This window comes from Podarcis erhardii (genome assembly GCF_964252035.2).
Source record: "Podarcis erhardii genome assembly, chromosome: 9".
NCBI classification, from domain to species: domain Eukaryota; kingdom Metazoa; phylum Chordata; class Lepidosauria; order Squamata; family Lacertidae; genus Podarcis; species Podarcis erhardii.
In genome coordinates this window covers 22,138,367-22,156,210 of record NC_138512.1, presented here as the reverse complement: position 1 = coordinate 22,156,210, position 17,844 = coordinate 22,138,367, and the positions used below count along the sequence as shown (strand labels likewise).

The following is a 17,844-nucleotide window of genomic DNA, read 5'->3' as shown; positions in this document are numbered from 1 at the left end:
TTCAGATTTGTTTAGAAACCAGAGGTTGTTGAAGGAATACAAAGATTTCCTAGGAGAAACTAAGGTGGGTGAATAATATTTTCCATCTCTGCTGTTCCTTTATTGGCAGAAGCTGCAGTTTTGTGCATCTTGTGATTTTGCAGGAGTACAGAAAAACACACAATAGCCTGGCGAGCAGGGATAAGTTGGTTTAGGATGAGGGTGAAGGTAAAGGTAAAAGGACCCCTGACCATTAGGTCCAGTCGTGGCCGACTCTGGGGTTGCGGCGCTCATCTCGCTTTATTGGCCGAGGCAGCCGGCGTACAGCTTCCGGGTCATGTGGCCAGCATGACTAAGCCGCTTCTGGCGAACCAAATCAGCGCACGGAAACGCTGTTTACCTTCCTGCCAGAGCGGTACCTATTTATCTACTTGCACTTTGATGTGCTTTCGAACTACTAGGTGGGCAGGAGCAGGGACCCAGCAACGGGAGCTCACCCCGTCGCGGGGATTCAAACCACCAACCTTCTGATCAGGAAGTCTTGCTCCACCCCCTTCTTGAGTGCTTTTGCCTCACTGCAATGTGCCTTTGAGCTGTGATTAGGCACCAGGTTTATTTTACAAAACACAAGTACTCCCAAAAAACTGAGGTGACAGGCACCTCCTTAGAAAAAGCATTCCTCCTTTCTTTCTCTTTACAGGAAGGAATGTCCTTTCTAAAATGCTGTGTTCCTTCATGAGCATGAGACTTTTAATCTCAAGGTTGTGGGTTCGAGCCCCACGTTGGGCAAGAGATTTCTGTATTGCAGGGGGTTGGACTAGATGACCCTTGGCTCCCTTCCAGCTCTATGATTCTGTGATTCATCTAAAACTAAAGGGAATCTGTAAATAAAGCGTGGGTGGGATATAAAATAAATTCAGTTGGAGATACATTGAGACTTAATTGAATAGCCATAATTAATTGCAACTCACACATAAACTTACTTAAAATTTATTTAACCTGATTTATATCTTGTAGGACTAGCTATTATACAGAACTTAGCATTCTGCATATATAGTTTTCCATAATGTAATCAATGAATTTTAAACGGTGTACTTATGTTTAATTTAGCCACGTTCCAGCACATCAACTATGTTTCTGAGTGGACCAGGAAAAGTTGTCATGGTTGCTATTTGCATGTAAGTTTTTATTTTATTTTTAGGCGTACGTATTTGTAGGTTCCGGCGTGCAGATTAAGGTTAATTGGTGGGGTTTTTTTGCTTCAGTCGTGGGTTGTGCAGTCATATCCTGGAAAGCAGAATTTCACTTTTATAAGGAGAGCTCAGTTAGCATATTTGCTAGTAGTATGCCCAGCTTAGATGTACATTTTAAAATTTGTGGTCTCCAGTCAGTTTCTACTTCATGACTGCAAAGTTGCCGTGATCCATTCTGGCTGTAACTTTCCGCTTGGACATCAGGGATGTGTGCTGTAGATGTGCCCTTCATCCTTCCCTCTCCCACACAGATTGGATCTTTCCAGGGTTTAGCATTGGTGTCTGCCTGCCTGCCCCCCCCTCTCTCTCACTCACACACACACACTCCCACCCCCCTCAGGCCCATAACTAGCTATTCTAAGCTTGATGATGGGGAAATCTTGTAAATACCATTTGTGGTTAATGCCGATGCAGACACAGTGCTACACCACGACAAAAGCAAAACATGAAAGGGAGAGAGATCTTGCAACATACTCCCAGTCCCCTACATCCAGTTCTGATGTACTGTTCCCTGTATCGGCTCCCCCCACCCCAAACTAACCCCGATAGCCTGGTAATTTGGACTGTTTATTCATTCCCTTCTTTCTCATAAGATAAAGGCAGCTATCGTAGCATTTTAATCTTAGTATGGTGCTTAGAAAACTGTCAACACTTTATCAATAAGGATTTCCACCCCCTTCTCTATCCCCAGAAATGGCTTGAATTTCTTTTTCAAGCTCCTGGCTTGGGTTTACACGGGTTCTGCAAGCATGTTCTCTGAAGCCATCCATTCTTTAGCAGACACTTGCAATCAAGTGAGTATTCTCTATTTCGTTGGCCGTTTCTGTGTCAGACTTATATGTTGACCCTTTTGTTCATCGGCTGCACTTCCCACTATAAGCGCAGCGAAGTGTGAAGCAGAAATGTGTATTTATAAAGTGGCCGGGAGACTTGCCAGGAAGTGCAAATGGGCCACGGGTTGCTGGAGCCTGTCCATTGCGTTTTTGTCTCTGTTTCGCAGTATTTTGTATTCCCTGCTACGAACGGAGGTCTATATGCAGCGACTACACTTGCTTTGTCAAGTATTTAATATAATTTTGTGTCCAGGCCACTTTTCAAAACAGAAATATCTTCCAAGGTGTATGGCAAAACAGAGCGTTTACAATGAATATTAGTAAAAAAGGGCAGTGCAACTACAGTGGTACCTCGGGTTAAGTACTTAATTCGTTCCGGAGGTCCGTTCTTAACCGGAAACTGTTCTTAACCTGAAGCACCACTTTAGCTAATGGGGCCTCCCGCTGCCGCCGCACCGCCAGAGCACGATTTCTGTTCTCATCCTGAAGCAAAGTTCTTAACCCGAGGTACTATTTCTGGGTTAGCGGAGTCTGTAACCTGAAGCGTATGTAACCTGAGGTACCACTGTATTTTATTCTAAAATCATTTCATTCTTCTCCCACAACTGCATTCAACATGTGGTTCCTGCACACAAAAGCTTATACCAAGAACAAACTTAGTTGGTCTCTAAGGTGCTACTGGACAATTTTTAATATATATTTTGGTTGCTGAAAGAAAAAGATGAGACATTGGGGGCGGGGCCAAGAACACGACTCCTCCTGTCACTCCTTTATGCCCTAAATAGGGCTAGAACAAATAGGAAAGGGTAACTGAAGATAGCAGGGAAAACACAAATTACTGCCTTGCCTTTTCAAATATGTTAGTCTAGGCGGGTTGGCTTGCAAATTTAGATAAGAACATCCCTACAGTTTTAAATAATGAAAAAACAACCCCAACACCTAAAGCTTTAAGGCTGCAATGTCATTCTTTCAAACAATTGAGAATTCGAGTTTGTCTTCACAACTTTTTGGTTTAATTCTCTATATGGGTTTGGCCCGTGAAGTAGTGAGGTGTTTGGGATGGCAGCAGCCTGGCCGAGGTTGAAACTTTTTTGCAGAGCTACGAACAGCTTCCTTCAGGATTTCAAGCACACTTTCTTTTGCAGCTAATCTGCTATTTACTGGAACTGAGACATTTGCATACCCGCCAGTGTGGCTTAACATTTTTTGTTTGAAACACTGTGCTTTCTATTAAAAAAGAATAGCCTCCTTAGGCTGTAAAATTATAAGGCCAGTTCATTTGGCATCAGCAGATGTATTCTAGGGAGCCGCCCAGCTTTCCAACAGTGACTGGTGCTGGCACTGTCTGCTAAGCTGCAGGGAGCAAAATACGCTTGGGCAAAGCCCCTTCACGTCCCAATTGCTGGTGTGATGGATTGCTGTTTTAAATAGCATGTGTAGTGGAGAGACATTTCTATGGCGTTGCACATGCAGGCTGAGTTTTTTGCTTTTGCTGAAACGTTCTGCCTTGAGCGCAGGTAGATATGAGGTTTGTTGAAGCATCTGGTGGGTTGTGTGGGGCCTCTGGCAAGCATGTGGTGCAGGCCACCTGTGCCTGCTCTTCTGAATGAGATGGATGTCTTCTTTACATAGTGACAAAGTAGCGTGCCACCAATGTTGTTCCTCGATGCCTTGAACCCACAATGATTCACAATGAAGATCTGAAATACTTCCTATGAGCGTTTTCCTGGTGGGTTTTTGCCAGGTCAAAACCTGTTCTGTTTCAACTAAAATTTCCTGATTTCTTCCCCAAACATTAAAATTGGTATTATTTTTGTCTGCAGTAAATCTGAATTACTAGAGTGGCATTTTCTCTCTCTCTTTTTAAAATATTTTATTTATCATTTTTTAAAGACAATGTTCTTATACATTCACATCCTTTTCAATTTCTACATTTCTGGGATTACTCAGATCCCTTGGACACCCCCCCCCCGGTTTCCAATTTTTCATTATTATTAATAATAATCTCCTTTTTTACCTTTACTCATATTACATTATAAGTGTCACAACAGTCCTGCTAATGTATTTAATTATATACAGTGGTCTTTAAAACAAAAAATTCCTTCCAGTAGCACCTTAAAGACCAACTAAGTTAGTTCTAGGTATACCTAGAACTAACTTAGTTGGTCTTTAAGGTGCTACTGGAAGGAATTTTTTGTTTTGACTATGGCAGACCAATACGGCTACCTATCTGTAAGTGGTCTTTAAGATATTCTATAAATTTTTTCCACTCTTGACTGAATTTCTTGACATCTTGGTGCCCGATCATCATGGTCATATTTGCCCTTTCGGTGTATAGAGTGGCATTCTCTGTTTAATATCTTCAAAAGCTTTTGGTGATTTCAAAATTGTTCAATTCTGCTTTCTTTTCATATCCAGGCTTTACTAGCATTGGGAATCAGTCAGTCGGTGAGGACGCCAGATCCCAGTCATCCGTATGTTATTTTTTTTCCTTTTTAGTTTTAAAAGTCCCTAACTTCTAAAGTAGCTTAGAATGTCTTTTGAAGCCCAAATCGGACACCTTTTCAATGTTTCCAACTTAACATTGCGACATATCGCTGCATACGTTCAGGTTCCAGGTCTGGTGAAAACAGCTGGTAGTTTGGGCTTTTCACATGTAAGGTCAGTTTTGTCCATGTGCTCCTCTCTTTGGCAACTGCCAATACTGGAAAGCGATTTGTAGCAAATGACAAATTCTAAAGTATTGTGTTTCAATGATGGACTACAGTCTTTGAGGTTTTCTATTTAGGTTGTGTTAGCTTTTGTATAATAATAATAATTATTATTATTATAAATTATTATTTATACCCCACCCATCTGGCTGAGTTTCCTTAGCCACTCTGGGTGGCTCCCAATCAAGTGTTAAAACAATACAGCATTAAATATTAAAAACTTCCCTAAACAGGGCTGCCTTCAGATGTCTTTTAAAGATAGGATAGCTGCTTATTTCCTTCACATCTGAAGGGAGGGCGTTCCACAGGGCGGGCGCCACTACCGAGAAGGCCCTCTGCCTGGTTCCCTGTAACCTCACTTCTCGCAATGAGGGAACTACTAAAAGGCCCTCAGCACTGGATCTCAGTGTCCGGGCAGAATGATGGGGGTGGAGACGCTCCTTCAGGTATACTGGACCGAGACCATTTAGGGCTTTAAAAGGTCAGCACCAACACTTTGAATTGTGCTTGGAAATGTACTCTCTCAGGACTGGTGTTATGTGGTCCCGGCGGCCACTCCCAGTCACCAGTCTAGCTGGTGGATTAATTCTGGATTAATTCTAATTCTGGATTAATTGCAGTTTCTGGGTGACTTTCAAAGGTAGCCCCGCGTAGAGCGCATTGCAGTAGTCCAAGTGAGAGATAACTAGAGCATGCACCACGCTGGTGAGACAGTTTGCAGGCAGGTAGGGTCTCAGCCTGCGTACCAGGTGGAGCTGGTAGACAGCCGCCCTGGACACAGAATTAACCTGCGCCTCCATGGACAGCTGTGAGTCCAAAATGACTCCCAGGCTGCGCACCTGGTCCTTCAGGAGCACAGTTCAGGACCAGGGAATCCCCCACACCACACTTAAGTAGGGTTTTGTTTTTGTTTTTTTAAACACCCTCAAAATACATGAGAGCCAATACGATTTTTAGCTACCCAGCGGGCTCCAAAACATGGGGAGACATCAGGTTTCTGCTTTTTCTTGTAAGACAGGGACAGACAACCACATTGTTTTCAAGGTCGATATATGACAGCAGGTGATCAGGGGGTCCCATGCCAAAGGGCAAGCCAGACCCAGCAGTGGGCAAGTCCTTCGCTGGAGTCCATCGGATATCTATTTACACACACTCTTTAACACAGAAATGCGCACACAGGCACACACCTTCCTCCTCTGCGCATGTACACACGAACTCACCCTCCCCCTTTCTTGCACAGACACACTCTTTAGCCTCCTCCCACAGCGACTGTGATGCAGACAAGATTACTGAGAATGGCATCACGGAGATAGTGGTTTTGGGTGCGTTGGTGTCCGGGACTGGGCAGAGGAGGAATGGTGCATTTTAAATAAAAGGGCACATTCTACTCATGTAAAAACACACTGATTCCCGGACCGTCCGCAGGCCGGATTTAGAAGGCGATTGGGCTGGATCCGGCCCCTGGGCCTTAGTTTGCCTACCCATGCCCTAGAGAGCTGGCTGCTTGTCAGTATATAGACAGTCCAGACTTAGGTGGACCAACGGTCTGACTCCATACAAAGGAATTTTGTACACAAATATTGCATGCTCTCTCTTTCTCTCTCCTCCTGCTCCCAAATCTCCACCCAGATATGGCTTCACAAACATGCGCTACATTGCATCCCTGATCAGTGGCGTTGGCATTTTCATGATGGGCGCAGGGCTCTCATGGTATCACGGCATCATAGGTTTGATGAATCCTCAGCCCATAGAATCTCTTCTTTGGGTGAGTTGTCACTATCTTTTGAAAATTGCAATGCTTTAGTGAAGTTTAGTATTGTTAGCCCGCTGTGCTAGCAGAACAGCAGCGTTGGACACAGACAGTGGGTAGTTTTTGCGGGGCTCGCCTTGCTGTGTTTGATAACTTCTTTTACTTTTTTTTTTGGGGGGGGAGGCAGGGGAATGGGTAAGCTGGCAGCGTTTGGGCTGCAGAAAAAGTAATCCACCTTGGTCTTTAAGTGAGTATTGTAAGAAGTAGGGCATGTTTTCAGGCTGTAAAGACAGAGACCACGTCTTAATGCTAGGTCTCCTTTTTTCCGATGCGATAAAATTTTGATTTTGGATGCAATATGTCAATAGTGTTGCATATTATGGTATGCCTGAGTTACGTCTGCTTCAGAACTAGGAAGTCACTACTGCTACAGAGCATCACCATTGTAATAGTTTGACCAGTTTGGCAAAACACAGTCCTGGCCCTTCGCCTATGAGTCAGGAGACTAGAGTGCTTCTTGAGATTACCACAGTTTTAATATTTTGGCTCCCCTGCTTCTGTCTTGTTTCACAATATAGGAAGTTGTTTTTTATTCCTGAAAAAAAACAAACTACTGTTTTCCCCCAAGGCATTCTACTGTATAACTACATTCTCCCCTATTACTTCTAGGCTTATTGTATTTTAGCAGGATCACTGGTGTCTGAAGGAGGTACGTGTTCCAGTGGGAAAATGCATTATTACTTTGCCATTACTTTGCTGATGCATTAATAGTTTTTTTAAGGCTTGAACTTGCTCCTAAGTGAGCATACAAAATTAAGCATATAACATTTCAAACTATTATAGTTTAAGTCTTTAGCATGCAAATCTAAAGTGCTGTGTGTGTGTGGGTGGGTGGGTGTGGGTGTGTGTGTGTCCTAGGGGATGAAACTCCTGCTTGCCTCACCCACCTAACTTCTGACACGGAGGGCGTTTTTTAAATCTATAAATAAAACTTGTGATTTGGCATCTAGGTGTGTTGATCAAATCACTTAAGTTAAAGAACTTGATGCAAAGAAACACACAACTGGTGCTGTGAGAGGGGATTTTTGTTGATGGGCTTCTCGAATTGCACAGCAAACATCTTTTGAAAGCGACCAGATGAAAAAAGCAAGTCTCTGATATTGGCATGGAAATCTGCAATTCAGAGGAATAAAGAAGGGTGGTTTCCCCCAAATTCTTAGGCTCATCTCAAGTCAGTCTTCAAGTCACAGGCAAGAATTGGATATAGAACCTTAGTTGCAGGTAGTTAAGCCAATCTAAACTGGATATCTTAACTCACTTAGTCTAGAGCAGTGGTTCCCCAACTCCCCCCTCCTCATTTGAAAGTTTGCTGATAGTGGACCACTTAATTATTATTATTTGCCTGTTGTAGCAATTACAGTACACTGTATGCTGTATGATTTTTTACTCATGTTTCTATTGCTTCTTTTATTTCTTATATTGTATTTTCTTTGCTGTTTTACCCGGTATCATTCTCTTTTCATCAGGAGTTGAAATGTTTCCCTTGTGTTCTTTCTCTTACTGAAACAATTATTTCACCGCTTTTATTCCAGCTACTCTTCTTGTAGCTATAAATGAAATTCGAAGGAGCGCTCGGGCCAGAGATGTATCCTTCTACCAATATGGTATGTAACACGAGATGAATTTACTCATTTTGTAAAACATAGCAAGAAGCTGTTCTGGTTTTGTTTTTACTTATTTTGAATTTGTACAGCTTAATGTCTCCTGTATTGTTCATAAATGGGAAGAAAAGCCTTTTCATTCATTAGTGCTTCCTGAAATTTGTTGCTACCAAGGAAATAATAACTATTGAACTCTGAGATGTCTGTAGAATCATATTTTAAAACATTATCAACATGTAACTCTACTTTGCAGCAAACACTTTATTAAAAGCTTTGGCAAGTTTTCATTTGTTTAACTCTTGTGTGGCTGCGTCAGCACCTCACTATTGCACCCATGTTCAATCTTCAGTCATGCAGGCTCGTGATCCCAGCACAAATGTTGTGTTGTTAGAAGATACCGCAGCAGTTCTGGGTGTGACATTAGCTGCTACTTGTATGGGTCTGACTTCTCTTACAGGTAAGCCTTTCTATGAGTTTGAGTCCTGGCAGAATTTTCTTCTAACTTACAAGCAGGGCAAGTTAGAAGAAGCTAATCTTCTTCTAAGGCAATTGACAAACCCCCCCCAGTAATAATCAAGTGCTTAAAACAAACTGAGGATAAGTAGACAAAACTTTCTTGGACTGGAGTGCTGCAGGTTGGAGATTTGAATCCTGCTTCTGTAAAACCCTTGCACATAGAAAAATTGCACGTTGGGGGTCAAGGCTAGTCTAGAACCCCACTGATCTTGTGCAATGTTCTGACAGCATGCTAGTTTTGCTTTTCCATTCTCATGCATTTTTCCTTTATCGTCATGCCTTTTAGACTGAAAGTCTGTGGGCAGGGGCTATCTTGGCTGTGTGAGTTTTTTAAGCATGATTATTGATAAAGATTAATAATAATAATAATAATAATAATAAATTTTATTTATACCCCACCCTCCCCAGCCCCAGGGCGGCTAACGCCAGGTATAAAACAATGGATTAAAATACAACGTAAAAACAAGATTAAAATACAACATTAAAATGCAAGTAGGATCAGTTGCTGAGAGTGAAAGTCCCCACCTCCACACAGCCCGCAAAGTTCCCCCCTCTCCAGGGTTTCCCCCAAGCAATTGGAGACTGTGCCTGTATGAAGCCAACCTCTCCTCCACCCATTTCATGCCTCTTCTGGTCCTGGGAGATAAGTGGGGAGGGGAGCTTGTTGCAGACACCTGTGAGTCTTCACCAGCCTGACTCATCTCTGCCTCTTGGCCTCCCTCCTCCTCTGCTTCAGCTTCTGCCTCTGGTTCTGGGCTCCTCTCTGCCACATACTCTCCCAGCTCACTAAGCCCTGTTGCCTCTTCAGCTTCCAACACCTCTTCCCTCCCCAGTCTTTTCCCTCTGCCCACTCATCGTTCTCCTGTCACCAGTCCCCGGGCTCTGAACCATAGCTGTCAACGTTTCCCGTTTTTTAAGGGAAATTCCCTTATTCCGAATAGGATTCCTCGCAAGAAAAGGGGAAAGTTGACAGCTATGCTCCGAGCCTTCTTGCCTTGCTGTTTCCCCAGCTGGTTCTTCCCATCATTCCTCTGCACCCAACCAATCATAGCTGTCAGCTTATAGATTTGAAAATAAGGAACCAGCAGCCTCAAAAATAAGGGATCAGCAGCCAAAATAAGGGATTTTCCAAGCACAGGTATGTTCAACTTCTGAGCCCCTCCGGGCCAAAGCAGAAAGCCCAGCCAGCAGCCAAACGAAGCCTCAGGCGGTGGTTCCCACAGCGCAGCAACCTGGCAAAGGGGATGCAGCAAGGAAAACCACCGTTTCCTCTCAGCTGGGAAGCACTGAACAAAGGCGAGTCCCCAGGCAACGCGGCTGATTTGATTGGCACAAGGCATGCAAGCTCCACCCCCCAGTCATTCTTAGACTCCTTATTGGGTGAGCAACGCAGCCAAGCAACACAGTTGGAGCCTCCCTCCTCCCTGGCCGGAAGGGAGGGAGGGAGAAGAGCTGCTTCCTTTGAAACCCAGGAAATTTAAGGGACATCATCAATAAGGGACAGCAGCGGGACACAGCGCTAGGATAAGGGACTTTCCCGCCAAATAAGGGACAGTTGACAGCTATGCAACCAATCCACGACATCAGGTTACGTAGCGAAAAGTGTGAGCGCAGCATAGCGTGGCTAGATTCATCCCTAAGTGATCATCTCCACCGAGAGAAATGGAGAAGGCACACAACAGCAATCCCTTTTGAGAAATGAATTTGTGTCTGTGTGTATCCTTTCAGGTAACCCATACTATGACAGTCTTGGGTCCCTTGGTGTGGGGACACTGCTGGGAGCTGTATCAGCCTTCCTTATTTACACCAACACTGAAGCTCTGCTGGGAAGATCCATCCAACCTGACCAGCTACAGAAACTTACAGAGTTACTGGAAAGTGATCCTGCTGTAAGGTAAGATAGTTGGGTGGGGAAGGACCTGTGGGATGGCAAAAACCATCAACAATAAAGACAGAGCATGTAATGGGTGGAATAATGAGTTCTTCTTTCAAGTTAACTTTGGAATTTATTTATTTTTATGCGAAGAAAGTCAGTTTTGGGTCATGTGGCCGTTTGCTTGGGCAGTTCGAAACACCTAATTGTTTTTGCTTTGTCCCACCACATCCTACAAAATATTTATCTCAGAGCCATTCATGATGTTAAAGCCACAGATATGGGAATGAGTAAAGTGAGATTCAAAGCAGAAGTCGACTTTGATGGACGGGTTGTTACTCGGTCTTACCTGGAGAAACAAGACATTGAACAGCTGCTACAAGTATGCAAAAATACGCGTGGTTGTTTTCAGTAGTTTTTCTTAAGTGCACTTAAAAAACCCCAAATCAGTGGTATATGTACTTTGTATTTATACACAATTCCTCTAAAGTTTATAGGCTGTATACAAATCTGCCTTGTGGGTTTTCAAGCTGGCGTAGAACACTTTTGACAAGTACAGTGGAACCTCTGTTTTCGAACGTAATCTGTTCCAGAAGACCATTTGACTTCCGAAATATTCGAAAACTGAAAGTGGAAGCCTTAGTACAAATAGGGAAACTCAAAATGGAAGCCACATGGCATGTTCGGCTTCCTAAAATCGTTTGAAAACTGAAGCAGTTATGGGTTTTTGGCATTCAAAAGCCGAAATGTTTGTCAACAGATGTTTGACAACTGAGGTTCCACTGTAAACACAACAGGGAATTATTTACAATGTAGCTTTACTTCACAGCTCACAACAACATAAATGGGGAATTGTTTAATCCTACATTAATAAGAAGGGGATTATTTTTTGGCTGAGCTGATGTGATGCCTTAGAATGTTCACAGACATTCAGCTCTAGGAAAGTTAAAACATATGGAATGTAAAAGGCTAACTTTTGCCTGGATCGTGTCCTTTGTATTTAGTTCTGCTCTGATAATTCAGTTTTTAACATGGTTTGGTTTTCATTACCATAAAACTTATCCTTAGTTTGTTTGTGTGTTTTTAAAAGGAAGCCTTATTAACTTCTAATAAGTGTGTTCTTAAAAATGAAGGATATTGTAAACGGTGTATAATAATGGGGTCTACTTGTAACATCTAGTTAAACAGAAAGCTGTGCTAAGCTAATTCATATTCTGCACTGGGGATTCTGCAGCCTGAGTGAGTAGTGCAGTTTAAGCAAGTTCGTGTTCCTCTCCTTAGTGGTTGTAAGCATGTTTCTGCATTTTTGGAGACGGACAGCAAGCTGCCCATGCTTTATCATCTCCCTACCAAAAGTTCAAATAAAATTCTGGCTTTGGAGATTTCACCAGGCGTTGCCTGTAGACTTTGGAGCTTAACCTTGCACCTGTATTCATTAGAAACCTGCTTAAAAAAAAATAAATAAAAGCCTGAGATTCTCAAGGGTCCTTAGCCCTGTGGATTTTCTGCACCTGCTCACAAACTTGGAATACACATAGCATGAATATAGCCAGTTAATAGATACCACTGCCAGGTGACAGTCCAGTTCTGTGCCAACACTTGAGTTTAAGCAGTTAGTGAAAATAGGTTCATGCTCCCATTTTTTGAGGCATGGCATTACCCGTTACGTGAAAAAGTCTTTGCGTTTACAAGATAGGAAAGCATATTTGTTATTTTCCCCCTTGCCACTTTTTAAAGCTTGCTTGCTTAACTTCACGGCAGGAAATTCAGCAGGTGACGACTCCTGAAGAATTAGAGAATTTCATGCTGAAACATGGCGAAAATATAATTGACACGCTAGGGGCAGAAGTCGACCGGCTTGAGAAGGAGCTGAAGGTAAGAGTTTGGCTGGTGAAAAGGGAGAAGGAGATGTACTTCTTTGCCGAACCGGCCTCGGCGGGAAATGCTCTCCTTCTGTAATTGAGGCTCCGTTAGGCGAATATGCCCATTTCAGGTTCACGGGTGGTTAAAACGTTGTAAACAAAGACCCAGAGCAGAGATGGGAACCCTGTTTCTGTCCAGGGGCTAACATTCCCTTATGGACAACATTCTGGGGCCCGCACATCAGTGCTACCGTATTTTTTGCTCCATAAGGTGCACCTGACCATAAGGCGCACCTACTTTTTTGGGGGGGGGAATTCAAGGGGGGGGGAGTTATTTAAAGGGAGCGCTGAGCAGGGCCTGTATGCATCCCAGGCTCTGCTCAGCGCTCCCTTTCATGAGCCACGTGGAGCGTGTGTGTGGCGCTTGCGGGCTTTTCCCCGTGGAGGGAAAAGGGCAGCCCTCCTTGGGGGAAAGCCCCCAAGAGCCCCACACACACACACACTCCATGCAGCTCTTTAAAGGGAGCGTGGCTCTTTGGGGTTTTTGCGGGAGGTGGGGGAAGTGAGAGAGCCTTGCTCTGTCCCTTCCCCCACCTCCCGCAAAAGCCAGGGATAGCCGCGTGAAGGCTCCCCAGGGCAGCGGGATGAAGGCTCCCCACTGCCCTGCGGAGGCTTCGCGGGCTACCCCAGAGCTGCTCAGGAGCTTGTGGGGGCAGCCCGGGTTCCCCCCCCCCCAGCCCCAGGGACCACACATTCGCTCCATAAGACGCATAGACATTTTCCCTTAGATTTTAAGAGGGAAAAAGTGTGTATTATGGAGCGATAAATACAGTAGTTGCCCTACCTCCAAAAGCCAGGGAAATAAAGATGCATGATCAAAGTTCAAGGACACCTTCCAGCCAGGCACAAAGTGCAGAGAGTACAGGGATGGTGTGTGGCCTGGAAAGAGCCCCAAGGTCCAGAATGAGAGAGGCCCAGAGGCTGGAGCTTCCCCCTGACTGGCCTCTTGGCTTCTCTGGCCACCTTGTTTTGGGAACAGCCTCCTGAAGAAGCCCCACTGCGATGGAAGGGAGCACTTCAGAAGAAGTAGCTGAGGATGCCTACATCAAGAATTTGTTGTTCACGGTCATGGATGCTTTAGTTTAGATTCCCTTCCAACTCTTCTATGATTCTACTTGCCCAGAAACGTTATCATCAAGTCCACGGGGACAAAAGTGGAGCAGCGAGTGGAGTGTTGAATTTGGAAGGGAGAGGCCTGGATTCAGGTCCCTGCTCAGTTGTGGAACGTGTTATGTGGCCTCTGGTCAGTTGTTATCTCTTCACCTCACAGGCAGTTTTTCATGGTAACGTGAGTGTCCGAGAAGACCATGGAAAGCACCCTGAGCTCCTCAGAGACAGGATGGAATAATAAAATGTTAAATCCGAATGATTTATTTTGCATGTGTTCAGTACTGATCACATGCTTCTTCCAGGGAGCTCAGGACCATGTACATGGGATTCTCCCTTTTTATCCTCTCCTCACTCAGCCTGAGGAGGTGAATCACTCCAGGCTGCTAAGAGAGCCTCTGAGCAGAGCTCTGAACTCGGGTCCTTGCCTCAACTCAAATTCAAGATTTGATCCATTGTGTGGTGTCGACATTCTTCCCACGTGCTTGTTTAAAAGCATTGTGGTTTTCGTTTCAGAAATTGAATCCTGAGGTGCGCCACGTGGATCTGGAAATATTGTAGTCTTCACGGAAGCAGCTTTTAAAGTCTTCCGGATCGGCCGAACTGAGGAACGGAGCAGCATCCGAAACTGCCGGGATCTCAAAAGATGTCATCACATTTCAGCTTTCCGATTCTCTCAGTGCTGGTTTTCCTCCCAGAGTGAACGGCTTCCTTTGAACTGGTTTTCCAGGACAGCTGGTTGCCGCGTGAAAGCGTAGCGGGGAGGAGTATTTGGGACTAGAAACTTTTAATTTAAATAAGTTATTGAAATGTCAGTTTCTGAAAATGCACACTATATATTTGCTGCCCTAGACCAAGGTTTTGTATCTCATTTGCACATTAGCTCTGATGCAGCTGCTATTCTTAAGCGTATATTAGAGTTCCACGCCCAATTTTAAAGGCTTCCTCCCTCCTTGAGTCAAATGGCTGTGTTCCAATTCTGTAGCCTTCTCTGACTTTTCATGTTATGAACGTAATGAGAATTCTGTCCTTTCCCCCAGTATCATGAGCTGGTAACCTTCCTCCTTGTAGTGTTTTGATGGTTCTTGACAATTTGATCAGACCCACTTGAGCGATCCCATTCGTTATTCTAGAGCAAGCGTGCAGAGAGTATATGAGTAAATAGAAACTTGTCATATGGCTCCTTCCTTACATTAGCGTTGTGGTCCAATAGTTGCTCCCAGCAAAGCCTTCAAATATTCCACCCGTGGAATCGGGGGAAATGGCATTGTTTTGTAGCCACTGCTGTGTTGTGTCTCCCTAATAGTTCAGCCTAATCCCCTAGATGAAAGTTGTAGGTATCACTTGGAATGATGGGGGGGAGGCAATTGTGGGGTGGCATCACCTTCTATTCAGAATCTTAGGGTAGTATTGTTTTATCATCCATTTGGTGTGGAACATTTAGCATGCTCTAAAATGCACCGAGGCTATTTATAAAGAGGCTCCATCATCCAAACAAATGTGCAGCCAATTCCATACACCTAAGATGACTTTAGACTTGTGTTCCTTAAACAGAAAACTGTTTTCAAAATAGAGGGTAGTTTATAAATAAAAAAAAAAAAACAGCTCCACAATAATTTAATGCCTCTGCTTTTTGAAGAAGACACAGTCCAAAATCCCTCTAAAACAGCATGAAGCAGAATTGGAAACAACCATTTGGATTTCAGCCAGAATATTTATTTCTAACTTGCACTGCTTATGTAGCTCTGAATGGCAAGCTATGGTTTATAACATGAAACTTCTCGTCTGTGGGGAATAAAACAGTGACAGTTCACTTATACGTAGAAAGTTCAGTACTGGGGCTTTGAATATTGTTTGCAGTGGGAGCCAGGAAGAAGTGGGAATCCAGGTTGCAAGCTCTTGAGGCTGGGTGACAATCCTGGCACTATTTAACTTGGACGAATTTTGTAAAAGTCAGAGGAAATGTACTCTGAAGGTAAGTGGTATAAGAGGACTGTAACCTGTATCATTAGCAGAGGCTAAAACTGAACATGAATCATGCAAGTTTGGGGCTGGTTCACACAGGCATATATGCATCACTCAGCACTCGGTGTGTAAGCTGACTTTGTTGCTAGGTAATGTCAAGCAATTTTATCCGTTTTTAATCCTGGATCTCTGATGACTTTTATAGAAATGTGTCACCATTTGATGTCTGCAAACGTGATGTGCACACATGTGCCAGCCAGCTCTCAGTAAGCGAAACTTCAGTGGTAAAGTTGCGTTGTAAGGGAGGTACTTTTAAAAAATAGGAGTTGCTTATTGGAATGACTTTGGCCCGAAGGCTGAATCCCCAGATTCAGTGGCCTTGATAGTGCTGTGGAACAACGATACATAAACCTGCTGTGCAAAGCAAGATATATGGATAATAATAATTTTTAAAACAACTGTGCTGGAGACTAAAATGGATCAGCATTGGCTTACTTTCTAAATTTAAAATGTCGCTTTTTAAAGTAAACGTAACTTATGCCAATAAAGGCCAATAACAAATGTAAATGTAACTTTGAACTAGCATGCCTCTTGACAATATGAAAATTAACAACAGCATGCATTTTTATGGTACTGTTTTGGATTTTAGGTTTCAGAAATGTACATATTGTAATTAGTACGTAATGATAACTTTATTACATAAATTTAGAAGTAAAGGCACTCTGGTTTTTTAAAATCTTGATTTCTCAAGGGCAATTTCTTAGTAAATGCCTAATTGCAGCTGAGGGTCCTCCTCACCCCCAAACTATATTATGGGCAACCTGTTTTTCAATCATTTGCACTTCTTCCAGCATACAGGGAGCTTCTCTGCACACACCTCTGGTAGATGCAAAGGTTAAAGAGGTATGCACATCAAAACAAACAGAGATGTAACTTTGAGTTACGTATGCACATCTATTGAATGGTTCTGTCTGCTGAGAGCATCTTATGGATCAAGAGAAGTATAGGGACATTAATTTCAAGGGGAGCTTTGTTTCCTTGCAAAGTGTGCTTCGGGTAGGTTTGCAAATGGTCACTCACTTGGTTACACATGGCAAGTAGGAATCTCCTCTAGGCAAATGGGCAGGGAAACTTAAAATAAGTTGTTTGTTTTGGGTTCCAAGCTTCCAAGTAAATGGAGGCAGACCAGGATGAATTGTCTGGGCTTCTACCCTTTGCAGACTTATTTGCAAGGCTGGCTTTAGACTTCATACTAGATTAATAATACAGTTACAAATGCGTTTGTTGAAAATGTAACTTAGTGCTCTGTTTAAAGGTAAGGTGTAAATATCTGTATAAACTTTAATAGGCAGCGAATTCTCATTTGTAGTGCACTTTGATCTCATCAGTAGTGGCCTTTGATCTCCTGCTGGTGAGTGGTCTCCTGCGCTTGTGAATCTGGTGCCCTCTAGATGTTTTGAACTGCATTGGCCCCAGCCAGCACAGCATGTTCTGATCTGTAAAGGTTGCCTCTTCAGTGGTTCTCCAAGTGTGGGGCAGGTCGTTCTTAGTGATGTGCCTGAGCAAGGGTGTAAAAAGTGCCTGGGAGGGGATAGGATTGGGAAGCAGAGCAGTGTTTCCCAAATTTGGGTCTGCAACTGTTTTTGGACTACGGTTCCCATTATCCCTGACCACTGGTCCTGCTAGATAGGGTTGATGGGAGTTGTAGTCCAAAACCAGCTGGAGACCCAGGTTTGGGAAACCCCTGAGCTAGAGTGTCCTCCTTGCATAGGCCAAGACTAGAGTGGGCTGAATGGCTGTTGAAATGAGGACCACTCTTGACTCTCATTGGGATTATGGGATAAATGCTCCTCTCTTGTCTCAACATCTCAACCTGCCTTGGGAAGAAGAGAGTCTGCTTGGGTAGAAGTGTCCCTGCTCATTCTATCCCTCTTCTAATCTGTTGGGTAAAGATTCCACTCCACAAATCCTTGCTTGCAGTAAAAAGTTGCACACAACTGCATTTAGGTATCTGCACATGCCTCGCCGTGGAAGAGATGGTTGATGTAGTACTGACATCTGAATGAAACAAACAATAAGGGGGGGAACCCTCTGATATTTGCGAACAGTAATCTTCTGATGGTCATGCGTCTCATGTCCAAACCACTGTGAAATAGAAGTTTGCACATATATATTATTATTATTATTTTGCAAATGCTGAGCAGTCATGATACTGGCAATCCACTTTTCATGGAATTAATTGTGTACCGGCATAATAATGGAAAGAATGTTTAT

General features: G+C 43.6%; 1 protein-coding gene across 1 annotated transcript in view; it reads left to right on the top strand.

The window, feature by feature from the left end:
• Positions 1 to 17,844, top strand: part of SLC30A9 (solute carrier family 30 member 9) — a 35,821-nt gene extending 17,977 nt beyond the window's left edge. Inside the window, exons 7-18 of the mRNA XM_081875818.1 lie at positions 6 to 64; positions 1,090 to 1,157; positions 1,924 to 2,026; positions 4,484 to 4,539; positions 6,406 to 6,541; positions 7,196 to 7,235; positions 8,119 to 8,190; positions 8,537 to 8,644; positions 10,432 to 10,597; positions 10,829 to 10,958; positions 12,338 to 12,451; positions 14,122 to 17,844. Coding sequence (XP_081731944.1) covers positions 6 to 64; positions 1,090 to 1,157; positions 1,924 to 2,026; positions 4,484 to 4,539; positions 6,406 to 6,541; positions 7,196 to 7,235; positions 8,119 to 8,190; positions 8,537 to 8,644; positions 10,432 to 10,597; positions 10,829 to 10,958; positions 12,338 to 12,451; positions 14,122 to 14,166 — 1,097 coding nt within the window. The 3' untranslated portion in view covers positions 14,167 to 17,844. The remainder of the gene's footprint in view (positions 1 to 5; positions 65 to 1,089; positions 1,158 to 1,923; positions 2,027 to 4,483; positions 4,540 to 6,405; positions 6,542 to 7,195; positions 7,236 to 8,118; positions 8,191 to 8,536; positions 8,645 to 10,431; positions 10,598 to 10,828; positions 10,959 to 12,337; positions 12,452 to 14,121) is intronic.